The 22710-nt window shown below is 49.2% G+C and overlaps 1 protein-coding gene across 2 annotated transcripts in view; it reads left to right on the plus strand.

Annotated features, from left to right (window-relative positions):
• The window catches only part of PPP1R37 (protein phosphatase 1 regulatory subunit 37), a 49893-nt gene extending 28671 nt beyond the window's left edge, over positions 1–21222 (plus strand). Inside the window, exons 2-13 of one of the 2 annotated variants that reach the window (XM_053397810.1) lie at positions 391–488; positions 2412–2457; positions 4263–4363; positions 6429–6548; positions 9135–9285; positions 11069–11224; positions 12190–12302; positions 14627–14768; positions 14897–15063; positions 17623–18598; positions 18867–18957; positions 19913–20020. In XM_053397810.1, the coding sequence (XP_053253785.1) occupies positions 391–488; positions 2412–2457; positions 4263–4363; positions 6429–6548; positions 9135–9285; positions 11069–11224; positions 12190–12302; positions 14627–14768; positions 14897–15063; positions 17623–18598; positions 18867–18949 (2153 nt within the window). In that variant the 3' untranslated portion in view covers positions 18950–18957; positions 19913–20020. Of the gene's footprint in view, positions 1–390; positions 489–2411; positions 2458–4262; positions 4364–6428; positions 6549–9134; positions 9286–11068; positions 11225–12189; positions 12303–14626; positions 14769–14896; positions 15064–17622; positions 18599–18866; positions 18958–19912 lie in introns of both variants that reach the window. The other variant, XM_053397809.1, reaches the window with a different exon arrangement.
• The last annotated feature ends 1488 nt before the right edge of the window (positions 21223–22710 follow it).

A 22710-nucleotide genomic window follows, 5' to 3' on the forward strand; every position in this document is an offset into this window, starting at 1 on the left:
TTTCCGCAACTTTCTAATTCATGAAGAGATGGAGAATTGGTCCCTGTGCACATTGTGGCTCTTACAAGCAAGAAAGTGTTCTTTATTATTGTTTAATATTTATATATCCGACTCTTCTGCTAATAAGAGTGGAATGTGACAGAGCACTATATTATAATCTGATTGCAAGGTTTTAGCTAGCACTCACCACTAATGACAGGTGACCTGTGAAATTGCAATATGGCTTTTGAAAATTTACTTTATGTGTATTTGTTTATCTGGTTGTTTGACTTTTAAAAATACCCTGTCCCACCCCAAAGGCTCCTTCCAGCGTGTAGGCGGCATAAATCAAGTAGACTGCTAACCATCAGTGTGATCCTTTCTCTTTCTCTCCCTCTCTCTCTCTTTCAGCTCAGAATGTGACTGTGGAAGAAATTATCACCGCCTACAAGCAAGCCTGTCAGAAGTTAAACTGTAAACAGATACCCAAACTACTGAAGCAGATCCAGGTATGTGCCTTTCCTTAAGTGCACAGCAGAACCGCTTATCAGATTTGTCTGTCAAAGGCAGAGATGGATTTTTATAAACACTGAAGAAAGCTGGCTGTCGCTGGAACTGAACAGTAATAAAAAAAGTCCTCTCTTGAAGTTGGGTCACATGTATTTCAAAGGCTGCAGCCCAGGCCCATGTAGCACAGCAAACACTAAACAAGGACGAGGTTTGTGTGTGTGTGTGTGTGTGTGTTTCCATTGCTTCCAAGATGGCTGTACTAACCTAGAGAGGGAACTGGGCCAGAGCCCAGAGAGCTAAATTACCGTATTTTTTGCACCATAACACTCACTTTTTTCCTCCTAGAAAGTAAGGGGAAATGTCTGTGCGTGTTATGGAGCGAATGCCTGCTGGTGGCGAAGGGGAACTGCTGCAGTCGTGAGCAGAGGATCCATGGTTCCCCTTCCTTCCCTCCTCCGTGGTTACAAAGCATGGATCCACATGGATCCTCAGGATTTTTGCATTGGGCTACTCCAAACTCACTGTCAGATCACATGTCTGTGGCCACAGCATGAACCACAGAAATCATACATCCACTATTTCGTTTTGATTTTTTTTTTTCTTGTTTTCCTCCTCTAAAAACTACGTGCGTGTTATGGTCTGGTGCGTGTTATAGAGCGAAAAATATGGGTAGTCTGCAGGGTTATGAACATTGGAAGGTGCTTCACACAGTAACTGAAGATGCTGAGTTTTGGGCCCTCCCTAAAAGCATACAGGGATAAATCTATCCATGCAGGCAACAGTGATCTAGAGCCCATTACTCCTGCTCCAACCAGCAGCTTCCTAGCCTCCTTCCCATAGCGGCTGCCGTTTGGGTGGTTTTAGGAAGTGCTGCTCTCTCTGTTGCTGGAGACAAGGAAAAGGAACAGTATATTCCAGTTCAGCATCAGAGACCTACTCCATAGGGCAGGGGTTCCACAGACGGGGACATTATGACATGGGACATTATGTCCCATGTCACTGCACAATGGGCAACACCCATTGGCAGGACAAGATGAAGGCCCTCTCTTCTGCAGAACGTGAGAGCTGGGCAGGCTGAGGGAGGGAGAGGTCCCCCTTCAAGTGTTTGGGTTCCCAGGAACCTTCAGAATGGTGCCATTTACACACCCAGGATGTGAAAGAGGGAGGACAATTTTGGCCCCTTATTTTGATTTGAAACCCTTCCTTCTCTGAAAACAACAGCTTGGGACAAAAAATCATCAACTGAGCTTTCAGCTCATGTTGAGATGATTGAAGAGTTACCAGTAGCAACCAAAATGTCAATTATCATGAACTAGGGCAAGAAAATGAATCCACCTCTACTTGTTTTGCAGGATTTGCGATGTAATGCACACACTTGCATTGTATATTTGGGCCGATGAATGGAAACCTCTTTGTTATGAACTGGCCAGCTATTATCAGTTTCTGGAATGACAGATTTGATTATGTGCATCCCCAGTCATTGTTTACATTGGTGTAATGAACTTTTCGCCCTTCTATTAGTTGGGGAATTTTATTATTAAATCTGTTATTAGACGTGTGCGTGTAAATGTGTGTACATCTGTCTTCTTCATTTCTTTTTTTAAAAAAAAAGAAAATTGTGTTGTTGTTTAAAAAAGGCCAGTCTCCAGATTGGACCCAGGAGCAGCCCAAACCAATCCTGTAGTAAGGAGCTATGCCTTGTATATCGGGATATCTCCTCTGATCGGACCTGTTCCTAAGTCTGGATCTGAACCAAATTGGGCTGGGCCTGGATCAGATTGGGAGATGAAAGACGCTCATATTACATAGAGCTTTTGAAACACTGGGCTGTCCATGCTTCCCTTTAGGTCTTCTTCTTCATTATATCTTACCTTTAAGCCATTCCCTTCCGTGTGTAGTAATTTGCTGTTGCTTTATTGCAGGAATATAAAGACTTGACTCCCAGGATAGAGTGCCTGGATCTGAAAGGTACATATTTCCGTTCCCAAGTCTTCTGTTGACACAGTGCAGATCACAATCATCTTGCCGACTCTGGTTATTCCTCAGTGACTATGATCCCTCAAACCTTCTATCTGGGAGTCTGTGCTTGAAAATGGTCCCCTTTGGAGATTAGGAGGGGTTGGGGAGAAGGAATGTTCAGTGTTGTAAATGTGAGATCATTCTGCCTAGGCCACAGGTGTTACAACATAGTGTCATGTGCAGATTTGATAAACTCGGAGGTCTTGTTTTGCTGGCAAACGCATGGAAATCTTGCGTTCTGAAGCCAGCTCACTATTTCAGAGGTTTGCCAGCATGCATCTACACCCTCCTCCAACCCTTCCCCCCCCCCAACAGCACCCCATTTTGTTCACATCCCAAATCCTTTCTCTGGTCCCAGATTTAACATTTGCAATAGCCCGCAAATGTTTGGAAACGAACCAGATTGTGTAACCATGTTTGGCACATGCAAACGGAACACGGCTGACTCCATGCTAGAGGTGCACGTGGCCTTGATTTGGGGTTACGTGGGGTCATCCCCTCCCTCGCCTCTCCCACTCCCTCACCTGGTTTCATATTTCATAACCAGCGAGTCGCTCCTTGCAAACAAACGAGTGAGCATCCTGTTCGTACTGCGGATACAGGTTGCTGACTTCAGGGCATGTTTACGTACAGAGTTTGCCTGTGAAATTTCTGCTGCCGTTGAGAGGCTAGTTCTAGTGGGCAGGGCGGAGAAGATTGCGAAGGCCCCAAGGCATACAAGGGTGGGGACTTCATTGGAGTGGAAAAGCAAAGCCGTGGCTGAGCAGATGGTATGTGATTGGGCAGGAGGAGTGGAAAGAGCTGCCACTTTGGGTCTGCTGGCTTCTTAGCAGAAATGAAGCCCAGGCCTGCAGTGGTTCTTCATATTTGGAGTACAGCGCCAATGATGCTTCGTGGTGCAAAACATTCAGCTTAATGTCCTTTAAGAATAAGTATTGACGTATAAATATTGAGGTTTATAAGTTAAAATTGGTTAACTAAAATGATGGGGCTGACCTTAGAAAAAGATCTTTAAGAATAAGTATTGATGTATAAAGATTGAGATTTATAAGTTAAATTTGGTTAACTAAAATGAATTAGAGAAAATAAGGTAAAGTTTGGGGACAAGAACTTGCTGAGCTAAAAATTGGAACTGGAATACAAGAAGGGGAGGTGTGGGGAAGTCAAGGAAATTGGTTATTGACAGTAAGAAATGTAAATTTTATGTGTTTTTAATTGTATTTTTTAATGTTTTTTCTTTATTTTTTGAAAATTCCAATAAATATCTTTTTTTTAAAAAAAAAGGAAGGAAGGAGTGGGACATATGTTTAAGAAATAACTCTGCCTTTGCTGTAATATTTAGAGTGCCAGTTCTTAGCACTCATGCAGCAGGTGTTTTTAGAATGTTCCTATTTAGACTTGCACCAATAGATGATGAAGTGTCATTAGAAAGTCTGGTTTAAACCAGCCTCCCCCTCCCCCGCCCCCGGTTTAAATCATTTTTGTACCCCACCAAGTTGTACCTTAATGCCTGGGTCTCTATAGCCCAGTTGTTTTCCAGTATTTAATGCAGTGTTTCTCAAACTTGGGTCCCCAGTTGTTGTTGGACTGCAGCTCCCATCATCCCTGACCAGTGGTCCTGCTAGCTAGGGATGATGGGAGTTGTAGTCCAAGAACAGCTGAGGACCCACATTGATGTAATGCATCCTGTGCTTGACAGTGAACCCTTTTAAATGCTGGAGGCTTGCAGATTTACTTTGTCTCTTGTTTTCCAGGCGAGAAGTTAGACTACAAGGCTTGCGAGGCCCTGGAAGAGATTTTTAAGCGCCTCCAGTTCAAAATAGTGGATTTGGAGCAAACGAACCTAGATGAAGATGTAGGTTTGCATGTAACATATAAAGAACTGCCTTTCTTCTCCTCCACCTCCCCCCCCCCTTGTGAACAGTCAGCTGAGCTGAATCCTGCCGTTCTTTAACATGGAGAAACTTACAGTACAGGGCTGAGTGTTTATAAATAAGGAATGTGGCCTAGTGTTGTCTGTTCCCATCACCAACAGCTTTCTGGCATCTTCCGCAAAGCATTTTCCCAGGCCTGTGGCTGGAGATTGAACCTGGGCCCTTGTGCACACAGAGCTTTGCTACCAGATCACGGGCCACTCCAAATGGTGTGACTGCTCTTCATAAACTGCAGCAAATTGCTTCCTGAAAGTGGATTCCTAACATTGGCTAGTATTAGCTCTGTCTAGGCTTTGGGGGCCCTGTTCATAAGACACTTTAGTGAGGCCCCTTAATTTGAAAGAGGCAGGGTGTGCAAATCTAAAATCCTATTGAGCTGCTGCTGGTCACGTAGGGGGAGAGTGGTGGCAGGTTGAGGTGGCCTTACAAAGGTTCATTCTCATCACTCCCTGGACCCTGTCTAAGGCCTGATCTGCGCATTAAATCATAGACTTGTAGAGTTGGAAGGTGCAAGTGGAGAATTGGCACAGCTGAGAGATGGATGGGGTTAAAAGCTTCCTCCCTCATGTTTGTTTCCTTCTTGCATGAGGACTTAAATGTGACCATCCACCACAATTCCACCTTGGGATTCTGCCATGTCTTCCCACTTCATCTGTGGACAAGGTTTATGGCCCACTTTGTTAAGATGTACATCCAGCATTAAAATAAAAATGAAAATGACCCCTTCATTTATTAGGCACTTGAAAGTGATGGATGACCAGCTCCAAATTCTCCCTCTCTCCCCCTGCCCTCTCCCTGCTAAAGAGTATAAATCTGGGGCTGTAGTCAGCTAACATTTACTCAGAGTAGACCCGTTGAAATGAGTGAACCTAAGCTAGTCATGGCAAGTAATTCAGTGGGTCTACTCTGAGTGTCTCATCTTAAATTACACAGCCATCAGCGATGTGTTGTGCTTCCCTCTTCATGCAAATTACGGGAGTTGCATTTGAGTACATCGTGCCAGTTCAGTCTGCTCCTCTCACAGGCTTGTTGATAAGCAAGTCCCAACGCGAAGGAACAAATAGTTTGTGGTTGGAAGCCTAGAGCAAGACAGGTCTTGTGTTGTCTCCTTGACTTAGTTTACTGGTTTTTCAGTGCTATGACTAGCCAATTATTTCCCTGGGGGCAGCCTCCCAGTCTCCTTCCCCCTCCCACTAGCCCTGAGCTCCACAGTATACAAATTAGATGAACAAAACTTCTGGGGGTATTTTCTGTTTAATACATTTCATTGCAGAACTTCAGAACCAGAAATGGTATTTGAGAAGTAGCGATGAACAAATACAGCAGGTGCATTCATAAATCGAGGATCAAATTTGAAGAGTTTTGAATTTGATTCTTTGCAGACCTTTACTGCTTGCGGAGTTTCCATGTTCCTACTGCTCTGAAACTTGTGCAAAAGACCTGCTTGCTGTCTCCGGACAGTCTCGCCCTTCCTTCCTCTCCCATCAGTAATACTCAGTAGCTGAGAAAGGTGCCCTGAGGATCATCTAGTCCCACCCCCTGCAACGCAGGAATATTCGGCTGCCCCATACAGGGATCGAACCTGCAACCTTGGCATTATCAGCACCACACTCTAACCAGCTGAGCGATGTGCTGTACTGTGTTAGGCTGCAGGAGTGGGTCAGTGAGGCCTTGTCGCAAGGTGTGCTGCTATTCTGGAAGTCGGCTCCATTTGCACACACAGTGAGACTTTTCTTCCAAGTAGGCACATGCAGATTTGGGCTGTGAGCAAGTTGATACTTGGTTTGGATCTACCGCCTTGAAAAAGCGCACCTCGTTTCAAACCGCAAAGAGAACTTGTACATTGTGTAATGTCGTCTTAAAAGATATCAGTATTGCTGCATGAACTTTGCCCATTTTGCGCCCTCTCTGGGTCGCACCCAGGACAGGCTGCTGCAGCCACACCCTTGCTAACAGTCCTGGTGTTTCTTCTTTTGTTTTTGCCAGGGTGCCTCGGCGCTGTTTGATATGATTGAATACTATGAGTCAGCCACACACCTCAACATCTCATTTAACAAACACATCGGCACACGAGGTTGGCAGGCAGCTGCGCACATGATGAGGAAGGTTTGTATTCACGATTAGATAGCATTTCCCCTCTCCCCCCCCCCGAAATTGCATCGCTTGCAGGAGTGTTGCAAAAAGAGGGCAAGCATTGAGCCTGTGTCATCATTCATGCCCAAGCCCAGTTTCACTGTAAAGCTGCAGCTCCCATTGCCTGGAAATGCTGTAAGTTACTGTATTTTTTGCTCTATAAGACTCACTTTTTCCCTCCTAAAAAGTAAGGGGAAATGTGTGTGCGTCTTATGGAGCGAATCCAGGCTGTGCAGCTATCCCAGAAGCCAGAACAGCAAGAGGGATTGCTGCTTTCACTGTGCAGCGATCCCTCTTTCTGTTCTGGCTTCTGAGATTCAGAATGTTTTTTTTCTTGTTTTCCTCCTCCAAAAACTAGATGCGTCTTGTGGTCTGATACGTTTTATAGAGCGAAAAATATGGTAATATTTCTGCAGTGGTGTTATTGTTTTTTTTTCTTCCCCCCCACCCCCCCAGCCAAGAGAAAAAGACTTTCCCTCCCTAAGAGTGAGCATTGACAAGTTCTCCACGATTCTGTGGGCCCAGCTGTAGATTTCCCTGGTGGAAGAAATTTGTACTGTCTGGTGCCAGTGGCAGACATAGGGACTCCAGTAGGACAGAATATATTAATGTTCCAGCAAAATTACAATTTAAGCAGGCAGCAAATCCTATCACACACACACATACCTTGATCTGAAGAGTAAAAGATTCCCCAACTATTTTTAAAAATCCATGGAAATGTGTTGTGACAGTTATGCCACAGAACTCACACTAAAAGTAAGGCAGAAATGGAGGGGGAGATATACAGGTCCTTAAGGCAAAGTGGGTTTGTGCTGATTCCTTGAGAGCGCTGGGTAAGCTATTGGAGCTGCGAGAACTGACTGGGGTTTTTAAAAATCCTGATTTCAGCCAATGCCCTCCATGGGAGAAGGGAGGAGGGCCTTGAGATGAACAAGTCCTATAATTGCCCATTTTATCGTTTCCTTCCTGCTTCCCATTCTGTGTGCTTTGCTTTACAAAAGCTTGAAAGAATCTGTTCCCATGTGCAATTGACTAAACCTTGGTGATCCTTTCGTCTGCCTCCCACCTTAGCATTATCTCACTGTTATCTCGATGGCATCCATTCAGGTGTTGAAACAGGCGTTGCTGCGACTTGATCTGTCCGTGCTGACCTTTACCAGGCATGAGGAGCTCAGGATGTTTTCCTAAATGGCTTTTGGAACACATTGTGATAAAGCTGGTTCCAGGGTCAAGCAAGGTTCATAGTGGGGAATCTTGCTTCCTGTTAAGTTATGCCAGTCCTTTTACTTACGCCACGATCTGCAGTAATAAACCATAGAATAAGTTCAGATGGACACACACCCCTATTCACACCTGCGCTCTGTTAATTCAGGAACTCAGTGATAATCTCCTGCTTTAACGGGCTTACTGATCTTGCTGTTCCTAGCTGCAAATAGAATAGTTTCCCCAGTGTGGAGTGCTATGCAAAGCCTGCACAGCAGACAGGAATCTTGGGCAGGGGCTAACGCTTCTCACCCTTACCACAAGCCTCTTTAAAGTTTTTTCTCTTTAAACAGCGGCAGCAGCCTCTGCACCCCTCCACAAGGCACCCCATCCACAGCTTGTGGAGCAGGGCTGCCCAATGCCAAGCGCCGGGCCCGGTGGCAGCATAAGGCAGCCCCAGCACTTCCTCCTGGGAGGAAGAGCTAACCCACCCACCCTGCGCGAGCTGAAGACCGGGGGCTTGATCAGCTGAGAAGCCCGCCCCTTCGCTCGTGCAGGGGCTGTGAGCTAACTCTTTGTCCGTTCAGGAGCGCGGGTGTGCGGCTGCTAGCTCCTAAACGGAGAAGTCTACCAGAGCCCCCACCCCCGTCTCCAGCTTGTGCAAGCAGGCAGCCATGCGCCCTTCAACGCAGAAATAGAAACAATCCGCCTGCCTGTGTGGGCAGCCGAGGGAGGAACAAGCTACATTGGCCTGGCCGATGTAGCTTGTTTCTCCCTCAGCGGTATGAGGGCCGGTGCGAGATGGCTTCTTCACCCAGCGCTATATCACGAGTGAAACCACAAGCTGCGTCCCTCGCCACAGGCTGCAGCCGGGTGCTGGTGGCGTGGGAACTCAGGAGCAGCAGTGGTTTCACTTGCAATACAGTGGTACCTCGGGTTACAGACGCTTCAGGTTACAGACTCCGCTAACCCAGAAATAGTACCTCGGGTTAAGAACTTTGCTTCAGGATGAGAACAGAAATTGCACGGCAGTGGGAGGCCCCATTAGCTAAAGTGGTGCTTCAAGTTAAGAACAGTTTCAGGTTAAGAACGGACCTTCAGAACGAATTAAGTTTGTAATCAGAGGTACCACTGTATACCGATTGTTCTCTCCTGCTGCGCATGTCTGGTCTACTGCATACTCTTCTGGCTGCTTCCAGCCCTCTGACTTGGTTGCGCGACAACCTGCTTTGAGGTGCTGGCTAAGAGCACCTCTGGCTCACGGGCGTTCTGAGCTGAAACATTTGTTGATATCCAGGTACAGCACCGTTCATACCTTTCTGTGACCTGACTCTCAACCTTTCCTTCCTTCCACAGACAAACTGCCTCCAGTACTTGGATGCCCGCAACACACCTCTGCTCGATCACTCGGCACCGTTTGTGGCGCGCGCCTTGCGCATCAGCAACAGCCTGGCCGTGCTGCACCTGGAGAACGCCAGCCTGTCGGGGCGTCCCCTTATGTTGCTAGGTGAACAGCTTGAGTTGCCCTCTATGTATCCAGCCAAACGCCCTTCTCTCTTGCTGGCCCTCCGCTTCCATTGTCACTTTTCCTAATTCCCCACTGAGAGCTCAGCTTGCTGCTAGCAGGCGTCTTTTCTGCGAGGGCTCCTTGCCTGCCAAAGGCATCCCTCTGCAGCACTGCAAATGTGCCAGCATTGGTAGTCATAATGAGGGGCAGAGTGGTCCCCACAGATGCAGGAAGAAGCCCCCTTGTTGCCTTCCCTCATCTCTGGGCTCTTCAGTCAGCCTAGATCCTTGAAAGGCGCAGTGTGGAGGCTCGAAGGGCACCCTTGCCTTGCCAGAGCTCCCAGATCCACATGCAGAGTCCATGATCGGGGGCAAGGGAGGTGTCGTAAAATATAGGGGAGGATTGAATAGGACTGGAACCACACATGCTCTGGTTTTGGTTCATCCTGACTCTTCTGAGTATGAAATCCAGGCTTTACCACTAACACTCCAGCTCCCAAAGGCATCATTTTTTAAGATTAGCCTAGGTGAGAGATACCAAGAGAAGCAGTATTAAACTTGGGAGAACGAAACACCCTCACCTGGTTTTTTGCATCCTGCTGAAGGCATTAATAATGAATAGGAGCCAGCCTAAAGAATGCTAGCAATAATGGATGAAGTTTGAAAGACAGTCTCCTTCAGTTACGTGCCGCCTAGTGACAAATGCCCGGCTGCGGCTGACCTTGTGCTTTCAGTTCCAGGTGTCTATAAATGAAGAGCAGGGAGGGGTTGGTTCTTAAATTCCATTCTCTTCCTCCTCTTGGGTTGCCAATCTTTACAAGCCAGTTGTGGTCTCTCTGCAGCCCCAGGCAGAAAGCAGGTGGATTGAATGAGAACTCACGGCTTTCAGACAGTTCTCTGTATTGGGCATGACAGGCAGTTCCCCTCCTGAGATTTCATAGACTTCCAAGACACCGCTGCCATTTTCTCATACGTTACCTGCCCTTGAAGCGACCCCAGCTTATCTCCTCTTTACTCACTTATTATGTCTTGAGGCAGATAAATAAACAGGAGAACGTCTGGTGGATTGTGCCTCTCCTTGCTCCATCCCCACCGGGCAGCCAGTTAGATTTGTCCACCTTGTCTTGTGGGCAGGAACGGGGAGTTGTCTCACTGAGGAAAACTGGTGAAAGACAGCAGACCTCATTATTTAACTTGCTGGTTTCAAACGGTCGCCAGTTGGCTGGTGGGCTAATTTAGGCCAAGGTCAGATCAAGGGGCAAGGCCCAACTCTCCTCCTTACTTGCTGTTGGCAGACTCATAACAGGCCGAAGCCAAGGGCTTGTCCTGTGAAGGGATGCATCAGTCGCACAGGGGGTCTGTGGCCTGGTCTCACATCCGCTGCCCAGCTGGGCAGGCAGAAATCTCATCGTCACCTGGGAGGCTCAGCAAGGCAGCCGTTGTTGTTTAGTTGTTTAGTCGTGTTCGACTCTTCGTGACCCCCTGGACCAGAGCACGCCAGGCACTCCTGTCTTCCACTGCCTCCCGCAGTTTGGCCAAACTCATGCTGGTAGCTTCGAGAACACTGTCCAACCATCTCATCCTCTGTCGTCCCCTTCTCCTTGTGCCCTCCATCTTTCCCAACATCAGGGTCTTTTCCAGGGAGTCTTCTCTTCTCATGAGGTGGGCAAAGTATTGGAGCCTCAGCTTCAGGATCTGTCCTTCCAGTGAGCACTCAGGGCTGATTTCCTTAGCAAGGCAGCCACTTCTCTTTAATTTTATTCTCCCCTTTGTCTGCTTTCCAGCAACGGCTCTTAAAATGAACATGAATTTGCGGGAGCTTTACCTGGCTGACAACAAGTTGAACAGCCTCCAGGACTCTGCTCAGCTGGGCAACCTCTTGAAGTTCAATTGCTTCATACAGATTCTGGACCTGAGGAACAACCACATCCTAGACTCAGGTGAGGGATCCCTGCTTCGGTCTCCCCCCAAATTCTTTGAGAAACCGAGAGGAGGGCTCAGGCTGTGTCTCTGCAATGTGCTTAAGAAGAAAGACAATAGTTGCGGTCTAGGCCAGGGCGGCTCAAATTCTCTTCCAAGAAATGGTCGGATTCTGTTGTTTGAAAACATGTTGCTTGACATCGTTAGATGTCAGAGAGATAAACTGTTATACAACCTTCCGTAGACACCTGAAGGCAGCCCTGTATCGGGAAGCTTATAATGTCTGGTGTGTTAATTAATATATTAATGTATTTTTATTTTAGCTGTGCCAAACTACTCACCAGCAAGAAGTTCTTCTAATTTGGAAGAACAGAGCCATCGGCTACTTACATGAGTTTGGTTGGCTCTGATCATCTGCCTATCACTGGTTAAATCCTTGAACACATTTAATTTGAAATAAAACGTGACGCATTTACCAGAACCTCACGTGGGTGTCTTTGCACATAACGGAAGGCGGCGTTGGATATTTACAACCAAATAAAAAGTTGCCGTCTTCAGTTTCCCCCTTCTTAAAAATCCCCCTCCTAACTAGAACCAAAAGAACCAATTGAAGTTAACACGGGGAATTTGCCCAGCTGTTGCCGTCAGAGGATATAAATCTGATGAGCAAACCGATTTAGCTGTTCCCTAAATCGGACATGCAGAGAAAATGTAAATGTGTTCTTGTGGTGCTCTCTTCTGTCCTTTTAAACACAAATCCAACGAGTGCACAAAATTTTCCCGGCTGCCACCGTGACAGCCGAGTTGGCGGAGCAAGGGGGGAGAGAAAGGGGAGGGGGATTAGTTGAGACAAGGAAAGTGCCGCCTCCGAAAGCCGATGGTGCCTGGGTATTTGTGTCCGACTGAGCTGGTGTCGCGTCTAATGAGGGCTGCGAAAAGGGACTCCCATCCTCCCTCCCTCAACTGCTCGTCATTCGCTTCACAGGCCTGGCGTACATCTGCGAGGGGCTGAAGGAGCAGCGGAAAGGCCTCGTCACCCTGGTGCTGTGGAACAACCAGCTGACTCACACCGGCATGGCTTACATGGGGATGACGCTGGTGAGTCACAGGCAGCCTTGCTGCCCCGGGGCCTCGTTCTCTGGCTCGGGAGCCAGAGGCCAGTCGGAGCTCCGGCCCGACCCTTTTCTGTGGGAGCTTTGTTGGGCAACATGTTGGCCTCTCTGCCCAGCTGATCTGTTATCTGGGGTTTGCGCCTTGGGGCCTCCTGAGTGTAACAGGGGAGCTTTGCCACTGAGCTTTATCCTCCTCCTTCCATGTTAGGGGTGGGAACATCTGGCCTGGTGCAGTCCGGGGGGGGGGGTCACCAAAGCACACTGCGAGCTGGAAAGCCCAGAGGCAGCTGCGCTTGCTGCCCGACCCCCACCCATCCAGCCCAACTTGAAAACAGAACCTCCTTTTTCTCCTTCCCGCTATTGAAAACAACAGACAGCTACCAAAAGCCATTATAAATTTAGGGCTGCTTCTGCCATCTTTAGAATACAGGCGGTGACCATTCTAGGGGCGTCCAATTGACACACGGGTCCTTTTGCACCCGGAAAAAGGCAGGGTGAGAACAGGATCCCCGCGCGAAAAGTTCGCTGCCTGTACAGTGGTACCTCAGGTTACATACGCTTCAGGTTACAGACTCCGCTAGCCCAGAAATAGTACCTTGGGTTAAGAACTTTGCTTCAGGATGAAAACAGAAATTGCGGTGGCAGCGGCAGGCCCCATTAGCTAAAGTGGTGCTTCAGGTTAAGAACAGTTTCAGGTTAAGAACGGACCTCCAGAACGAATTAAGTACGTAACCAGAGGCACCACTGTACTGCGTTCAGCTGTCCCGTCTAAAAAAACGGAAAAAGAGTAATGAAACGCAGGAAGTTGCCTTAGAATCATAGAATTGTAGCGTTGGAACGGACCACCAGAGTCATCTAGTCCAGCCCCCTGCAATGCTGGAATCTTTTGCCCAACATGGTGCTCGAACCCACAACCCTGAGGTTTAGAGTCTGAGCTCTGCCGGTGGAGCTATCCCAAGGAGGCTGTCCCTTAGACTGAGTCAAACCATGGGTTCTCCCTGCTGACTGCGCTGACCAGCTGTGCCTCTCCAGGGTGTCCTTCCCAGGCTTACATGGAGATGCCAGGGATTGAATTTGGGGCTGTCTGCATGCAAGGCTGGTGCTCTATCACAGAGCTGCAGCTTTCCCAGAATAGGTGCTGAACAGGACAACTAAAATGGCTTGGGGGCTCAAGGATTTTCCTCCAAGGAACGGCTAATGTTTGCTTTTAGCTACAAGTGTGTGGAGAGAACGTTTTGTCCCTTTCTCATCACCTGGTGAATTGGATTGGCTGTAGTTAAGAGACAGAAAATATTTCATACAACTCTGTTGTATGTTGGACCTGCTTTGGTCTTCAGTGGGTCTGCCTTCTACCCTCCTCACAGCTGTGGATTTGGGAGTAGGGAGGAAGGATGAGGTCCCTGCTAGATGGAAGTTAAACTTCAGCCAGTTGCCAGTTCTCTTACGAAACACGGGGTTTATTTCCCACTTGGGTGGCCAGAATCCTGCACAGAGAGCCTTGCAAATTCTCGGGCCATGTGAGCACCAGCAGACCTGAGGGCAGAGTGACTCAAAACCCAGATTGTGGAAAGCCCTTCCCACAGAGGTGCATTTGGCCCCCAAACTTGTATGTGGGTTTTAAAAACTACTTATTTTGGGCTGTACCTTCTACACATAAGGCCTTCATTGTTAGAACAGCCGTTCATCTTAAAAGAGCTCTGTATGTATGCAGGAATTCTGTATGGTGGTTCTCATTTGTTGTCCGTGCTGCTGCCATTATCAATTTAAAAAACTGTTGTGTGAATTGTGTCTTTAGACCATAGGCCCGGTTCACGGGTGAGGCTAAGTGAAACCATGACTTTGTCTGAACAGGTGAGCATGTGGGTTTCTGGACAGGCAGTTGCAGCCTCTTCGGTCCTCTGTTTGATTCTGTTGCTGGGAGCTAAGCCGTTGTTTGTCTTAGCGTGTCTTTCAAAGCTCGACTCATTGTTCGTCTCACTCCAGACAGACCACAAGGTCATTACCAAGGTGTGTTTCTTGATTTACAGTTCATGGTTTGCCTGAAGGAGACAAAGCATGAGCTCAGGTTCAGACAACATGCTAATCCTCAAACCGTGGCATAGCTCGCAGTAGTAACAGGACCAGAGGAAGGACAAAGCAATTGCAGTCTCCTCTCTGGGAGCTTGCAGACTCACCGGACTGGGCTGATCCCTGGTTTGGGTCAGTGTTGTGTGCAAATTGAGCCGTTGTGAGCTGCCTTGAAGTGGACTAAGCCCCCAGAGGCAGTCAGTAAACAAGCAACAAACCAACATTCCCTGTTTCCATCTCCAGCCTCACACTCAGAGCCTGGAGACCCTGAATCTGGGACACAACCCCATCGGCAATGAAGGTGTCCGCAACCTGAAGAACGGGCTCATCAGCAACCGCTCAGTGCTGAGGTTGGGCTTGGCGTCGACCAAGCTGACGTGTGAGGGTAAGCCAGGCCACGCAGCCTCCCCGGGTGCTCAGGCGGCGCTCTGTCTTTTCCGAGGGCAGAGCAGCCGCCACAGGCTTGGCCCCTGCGTTCACATGGACTCACTGCCTGTGTCTCTTGGTGCCCAGGCGCTGTGGCAGTGGCGGAATTCATCGCAGAGAGTCCCCGGCTACTTCGGCTGGACCTTCGGGAGAATGAAATCAAGACCGGAGGGTTGATGGCCTTGTCTTTAGCCCTGAAAGTCAATCACTCGCTGCTCAGGCTGGACCTCGACAGGGAGCCCAAAAAGGAATCGGTGAGTCTGTGCTGTGCTTCTGTTGCAGACCGAAGGAAGCGGCTGGGGAAGTCAAAACCCTCCTGAGATGGCCTAGTTTGATTTTCTCCTCATATTAGGCATACAGGGAGTGCTTGAACCACCAGGGGTGCCCCTGGAGCCTTCAACCCCCACCTAGCCCATAGAATTGTAGCGTTGGAAGGGATCCCAAGGGTCAAGCTCTGCTTAAAAACCTCCAAGGAAGGAGAGTCCACAACCTTCCGAGGGAGTCCATTCCGCTCTCAAACAGCTTTTACTGTCAAAATTTTTTTCCGGATGTTTAGTAGGAATCTCCTTTCTTTTAACTTTGAATCCATTGGTTCAAGTCCTACCCTCTGGGGTGGGAGAAAACAAGCTTGCTCCATCCTCCATGAGATACTCCATTTAGATATTTGAAGATGGCTGTCCTATCTCCTCTCAGGCTCCTCTTTCCCAGGCTAAACATACCCAATTCCCACAACCGTTCCTCATCAGGCTTGGTTTCCAGACTCTTGATCATCTTGGTTACCCTCCTCTGCACACATTCCAGCTTGTCAGCATCCTTCTTAAATGCCCAGAACTCGCTTTTTAGGCTGTTGTGGGTCGAGGCTCTCAGCCTTGCACGAAATGGGATGATTTTGTGTACAGCACCCTGAGTCCCACTAAGACAGGTTGGGATAGAAACATCAAAGCAGAAGCAAAAAGGGTCTTTTGAAAAAGTGGGGGGGGGGGAGGAGTTTGGCTGGGAGCAGGAGATGGTATGAAGATGGAACAGGGTATTTTATAAAGGGCGGAAGCCACACACCTTAGCATTTACTCAGCAGTGTTCTCTGCATGGAAACAGAATGACTTAGCCATGTGCTTTCCTGGTCCCTCACGACCAAACACATAAACACTCTTGACGTCTACAGGTGTCTAAATAGCTGCTTGGGAGCTTGTGGCAAATGCCTTCGTGTGGGCAGCTGTCTCCTGTTCCCAGCGATGTATATTTCCAGGCCCCACAAGCATCCCTCGCCGACAGCACACTGCTGTTGCCACTGAGCTGCCTTCATTTGAAATGCCGCGTTGTAAAAGCTTTCTCTGTCGCGAGGCAGTAACATGATTCCGCCTGTCAGGGAGCAAAAGCCTTTGTCCGAGCCACTCGATACCCGCCGTCTCACGTTTCCGTTGCTATAGGTCGGTTTTGCTGGCGTAGCTTTGGCTCCGCACGTGGCGTGTGCCAGCGCAGCCAGCCAGGTAACCCTGCTGCCTCGCCGATAAACCTTCCGCTCCGGAAAAATAAGAGGCCCAGTGCCTGGCACAGACACAGGTGTGCTGTAGGCAGGTAGAAAAACTCCAGTTGTGCCAGGCATTTGGCTTCTCTTTGTCCCTTCCCACTTGTGGAAGGCCTTCCCCGTGTGGAAGAGCTGTGGCGCAATGGCAGAGCACACGGAAAAGTCCAGGTTCAGCCTCCAGCCTCTCCCATGTAGAGATGGGAAAGACTCCGCCTGGAACCCTGGCAAGAGCTGTTGCCAGTCAGTGCGGGCAATACTGATCTAGGTACACCAGTAGCCAGACCAGCTTCCTGTGGCCTGTCATGGTACTGTCAGGCAAGGGCTATCTGGAGTAAGTAATTAACTCTTTATTGTCAAAAGTACACTTACAAGTTAGGAATATGCAGATCTGCCAGTCCGACGTCTCTCAGCTACTCCCAGGTGTGCACTCAGTGAGGCAGTTGTAGCCACAGAGAGGCCCCCGAGAGATGCACTCCCACATTGAAACTTGCCGCAGGGAGAAAAGGGGCACATCAGCAAAATCAGGAAGAACTTTCTGGCAGTAAGCGCTGTCCGACTGTGGAACAGACCCTCCTTCATTGGGGGTTTTCGTGCAGAGGTTGGATGGCCATCTGTTGTGGATGTTTTAGTTGAGATTCCTGCGTTGAGGAGGGTTGGACTAGAGGACCCTCAGGATCCCTTCCAATTCTACAATGTATGATGCTTGATGAGCGTTTCTCCTCTCCCTGTATTGCCCATGAAGGTCCATACTTTGCAAGGCTTCTGTGTGTGTAATTTGTCCGGGGCCGCAGTGGTCTTTTGATCCCCTTCAGCCTAAAAGCTCTCTGATTCCTTCCAACCCATGCAGCATCTGAGCTCAAGCAGGCAAGGCCGAACTCATCAAAACGCCCACCTTCGGGCTCTGTGCCAGCTTCCCTTACAACGGTGGTTGGGACCCTCAGACTCTTGGGCCCCAAGTCTTTCTGTCTGCCCCATGCCACTCTCCCTCTACCACACACAACTCTATCCCCTAGTGCCCCCATTTCCTTTCCTCCTGGGATGTTTTGCCTAAGGTGGAAAATGTCCCTGAGCTCTGACAATACTTGCTTGCATGGAAGATGGAGAGGAGGTGCATGAATATGTGAGAAAACTAACCTGGCATTGAAAGATAAAATTTACGTTCCTTGCCTTGCCAACTTTGCCCCCCCCCAAGTTGTCCAGGAGGCTGTGGGCCCCTCAGGCTGAAAAATGTTTTGCCTACCCCAGCTTTACAATAAATGGCGCCCCTGTGCCTTTCTCCCTTTTGCAGGTGAAGAGCTTTATCGAGACGCAGAAGGCCCTCTTGACGGAGATCCAGAACGGCTGCAAGCGCAACTTTGTCCTTGCCAAAGAGAAGGAGGAGAAGGAGCAGCAGCTCCAGCAGTCCGCCTCCATGCCCGAAATCACCATCACGGAGCCCCTCGAGGAGGGGCCGGTGGAGGACGAGGGGCAGAATGGCGACATGGCGCCCACGCCAGAGGAGGGGGAGGAAATCAGGGAGGCACCGCCCTCCCTGGAGAATGGGGCGGCCGACAAGGGAGCTGGTGGCGACGACGAGTCCTCAGACTCCGATTCGGACACAGAGGAAGAAGAGGATGAGAAGCTGGTGATGAAGGCTCTCCCGCCGTCGCCTCAGAAGCTCAGCAGCCCTGATCACGCGGGCGACTTGCCCAAGCCACCTTCCCCCCCAAAGATCAGCGGTGTCCTTAGCCCCGAAAGCAGGGTGCTGCCCCCCTTGAACACTACGGAAGAAATAAAATGTGAATCTCGATTGGGACTGGCCAGTGGGCCTCCAGCTCAGGCCAGCTCTCCTGGGAACGAGAGGAGGATTGCGGTCTCCAGCCCTGGGCGAGGCCACAAAATATTTGTCGTTACGCGGGTGGAGAGCCTGCCGGAGAAGGCAGCGCCGGGGGGCGCCGATATGCGGCAAGAGGGGAGCTCTCTTCCTCCACAGGCTTCTCCGCCAAAGCCGAGCGACCTTCCAGCCCCTCAGGCTCAGCCAGGAAAGACTGAATGCTCAGATGGACAAGAGACTGAGGCTGTTCCCAAGCGGGCAGCTGGCTCAGAAACCTCCCCCTCCACACCAAGCCCTGTTTTGGGGGCAGAAAAGATGAACTCTGGGCCATGTGAGAGTGCTGTTCACAGCTCTCTGCTGCCCAACGGACTAAGGATGGAGTTTGTTCATGCACTACCAGATGCTCCCTCAGGGCATGATGGGAAAATGGCCAGTTGCTCTGTAGAACATGGTAAGCACATAGAGAGAGAGAGAGCATGCTTTGCATTCTGGGAGAGGCGTATATATAGGGTACCAGACAGGCTCCACCCTACTCTTATTGTGTCAAGGAATGAAACCGGGGGGGGGGGGGGGGCTGTGTGGCGTCTTGCCTCCTAAAAGGCAGGTGACTACGGATTTCACAGGGATCTTGAACACAGAAGCAGAGGCCAGGTTTAGACACTCCTTGGGAGCAGGGCAAGTACCTGGCTGACTCTCTGCCTTTCCACTCTGCTTTCCAGAGCTAAACTGTTCCAAGAACGAGAAGGAGCTGGAGGAATTACTTTGGGAAGCAAGCCTAGAGATGGGGCAGGAGCCAATGTGACGCTTTAGGTAAGGGAGTTGCGTGTCAAAATGGGCAGAGGGAATATGCTGTCTGCTAAAAGGGGGGGGGGGCCTCCAGGAAGGATACCATGGGGGGCGGGGCAGGAGCTCTTCTTCCCTGCATTGCGGCACCAGCAGAACGGCACCTAGAAAGCATTAATCCTGAACACACTTATGCAGGAATCAGGTCCCGCTGGGTTCAGTGAGTTTTTCACTTTCTAAGTAAGTAAGCTTTAGCACAGGTTTTCCCAAACTTGGGTTTTTTGACTACAGCTCCCATCATCCCTAGCTAGCAGGTCCGGGATGATGGGAATTGTAGTCCAAAAACAGCTGCAGACCCAAGCTTGGGAAACACTGCTTTAGCAGAACCTGAGCATTTTGAAAATTCAAGCTTGGTGTGCCTCTTTAGTCAAGCTTCTCAATCTCATGGCGTTAGAAACAAATCTGGGTGGTGTTCAGGTAAATATATTTACCTAAAATGTATATATATTATATATATTTTCCCGAAACATATATAATACAGCACAGCAAGAGCAGAAGTGTTTGTGAGGGCTGAGAATGGGGAGGGCCGGGTACTTGAGCTATTGTTAGAGTAGTAGTATTTCTAGATGGGGATAACCTGAAATACATACTTATTATTCAATATATTGCTGGATGGGGAAGCAGAAGCAGTCAGTGTGGTACTAACATCCCGGGACAAATTGAAGGGAGAAAGTTAAGAATGGAAGGGGGCTGAAGAGAATTGTAATGAAATTTTATTTAAGGGTTTCAAACCTCCCCCCCCCCTCCTTTCAAGGCAGCTACATTGAAAATTTAGCACTGTGCCATTTTCATGAGTTGGTAAGAAGCCGGTGATTTTATAATTAGATATGGGTCTGTATCTGCTTGCGTTGCCCTCCCACTCTGGTCTCCCGGACATCTTTCTTGCTTCCCTCCCCACCTTCTCCTTTTCTCTCTCTTTCAGTTCTGGGCCATTCCGCATCCAATGGGGTCTCTTTGGGGAAGCGCCTGCCTAGCTTTACCTCCTCCCTTCACCATGTGATTCCGAAAACAACAACACCACCGCCCCCCTGACTGCCACACAGAGGCAACGTGACAAGCGCCGCCCGTCCCGTTCCCCCGAACGGCATCCATTTCCAACTGTGACCATTTCCCCTGCCGCCGCCCCCCCCTTTTCTCATTCTCGAAGTCTTCCCTCTGATAAAAGATGTTCTGTTTGGAGGGGGGGTCGGGATTCAGGAAACAGAAGAGCTGAGGAGACCTTGACCCAGGAGAAGAGCTTTCTTCAGGGCGAACTCTTGACATCTTTTGCTGCTTTGGTGTCTCTCCCTGGAACTCTTGCCGGGGGGGAACTCAACAATGTTTTTGTTTCGTTTTTTTCCTTTTGCAAGGGGATGCCCCTTGCAAGTGATTTCACAAGGCAGAGCGGCTGTTTTGCAGACTCGGATCGTTGGCACCGCCTCTCTCCAGTCTAACTGGGAAACTTTAAAAGGAAAAGGGCGAACACTACAGATGAACAGGGCCCTGTGTGTTTGCTTTGCGTGTGTCGCGAGCGCCGCAGGTCCCAGTAGGTCCAGTTTTCCACGAATGCTTGGGGAGGAGCAGGCCTCTCCTGGGTCCCGCTGGCTGAGAGCGCCGTAATGCTGTAGCTCCCTTGCCAAGCAAGACTATTGAGGCTGTTTAATCCGCAGCACAGACTACTATTTATTTTTATTTTCCAGTTTCTCTTTCCCCACCCACCGCCCTCCCTTACTTGCGTCTCCTTGTTTGTTTGTCTTTTCTTCGGTGTCTGTTGAACAGAATGGGAACAGTTTTTCCTCCCGCCTTTTAACCTCCAACCACCTTAAAAAAAGGAAAAGGATCTCTGCTTCCTCCCAGTTTGCAGAGTGCACCGAATCGGGGAAGCCACCAAGAAGCTGCTTTTCCCTGGTGAAGTTGTTTGAAGTAAGCTGAGAGAGAGAGAGAGAGAGAGAGAGAGAGAGCGTGCCCCTGTGTGTGTGTGTGTGATGCCTTTTTGTGCATTGATGGGCAACTATTGCCCATTGCCCACCAATAAGAGGACTGCCGTGGCTTCGACTGATCCGGGTTCTCCTGTCCTTCAGCAGAGAGAAGGAGGCAAAGTCCTTGCATCTCTCCTATCAAGATTTGTTCTTCTTCAAGCCATACCATGCCGGACTTTTGGACGATGGGGGTGATACTGTGTATGGCTTGACTGTTGAAGTAGCGAATATTTTAACTGACCGTAAAACTACATAAATGGCACGTTTATGAAGAGGGCAGGGTGGTTCTATCTCTCCCCCCCCACCCCCACCCCCGTTTTGTTCACCCCATACGATAAAACTGACGTGAGAAACTTAGGATGCTGCTGATTTTGGGGGCAGTTTTCATCTTTTATTGTTACTTTTTTCTTCAGAAAGTTGTAGCCTTTCCCACAGTTCCTGTGCGTACATCAGCTGTGGACAAGGACCCAGCCGCAGTGATGAGAGTGTTATCTTGCTATCACCAGGGCCTTTCGGGGTCCAGAATCACTACTTTTGCAGAAGGAGGTCGAATCCCTCACAGCAGCACCCCTTCTCCCACTCCCTGCAACTTCGGTTTCCTTGAGAAAAGGGGGTAAACGCACCACCAGCTGAAACGCGAACTGCTCTCCTACGTTTTGCTCCACAGAGGAAATGCGCCAGGCTTTGTGGATCTCCTGGCCGGCTGTTCAGCGCCGAAAGCGGGGAGGAGGCGGGTTGCTGCACAAAGTGTATTGCTAGAGGGTGGGTGGGGGTTGATTATTTTATTTCTCAGGGAAGGACTTTTTTTCAGCCAAAAAAATACCTGGGATTGCGGGGGAAGCTGGTGGAGCCAACAGTGCAGTCCCTCCCCCTGCCCCCCCTCCTGTGGTGCGTTGAGACCCAGCGGAAGAGATCCCAAAGGCTATTACGGGAAGCTCCGCAAAGACCAGGTTCAAATGGCCTCAGAGATTAGCTCCGATAGGCAAGGTTTCTTCCAAAAGAGAAGCTTGCCTGCCAAGTTGGGAAACCAGGACTGATGCTTTCGTATGTCGCCAGTAGGACGAGAGCCGGGGCAACCAGCCCCCTTGCATGGGGAAGTCTGTGTTGTAGGACGACAGGTGTAAAAACAAGCGGCCATCTTTTTTTGGTTCGAGCCTAGGTGCGGCGGGAAGAGTAGGCCCTCTCTTCGGGTCCTTGAATTCTTTTCTCACGAAATCCCGCTGGGATCACTCGACTCTAACCTCGGTATCTAGCAGGAAAGGAAGAAAAAGAAACACGCTTCTCTCTCCCTACACGATGGACTACTTTCCTCCTGGTGACACAAAATGAAATCTCTGCAGGAGATTTGCGGTACTAACCCCAAAAATGAAACGAAAATGAAAAGGAATCTCCCTTTTTTTTGTATAGACTTAGCAGAGGAACCGTTTTCTCCGCCGCAACACCCTCTAAAAATGTGGGGTGGGGGGAGGGTGGCAGCTGTTGGGTAGACATAGAACTTTATGCTTTTTATGCTTTTTACTTTATTATTATTTTTCTTAAGTGCAATAAAAATCTTATCAGGGAGCTTGAGAGGGCACTTTTGCTGCATGGAAATTCAGGCTGGAGAGGCAGGAGGGAGAAAAACAAAAATTTTGTGTGCCCACCATCTGCTTGACCATGATTCCTTTTTTTTCTCTCTCTCTCTCTCTGTCACACACACACAACCCGACACACAGACACACGTGGAGTTTTTGCTGCATTAACACTACATTTACAGAAAAGA

The sequence above is a fragment of the Podarcis raffonei genome, chromosome 8 (genome assembly GCF_027172205.1).
Source record: "Podarcis raffonei isolate rPodRaf1 chromosome 8, rPodRaf1.pri, whole genome shotgun sequence".
In the NCBI taxonomy this organism is placed as follows: Eukaryota; Metazoa; Chordata; class Lepidosauria; order Squamata; family Lacertidae; genus Podarcis; species Podarcis raffonei.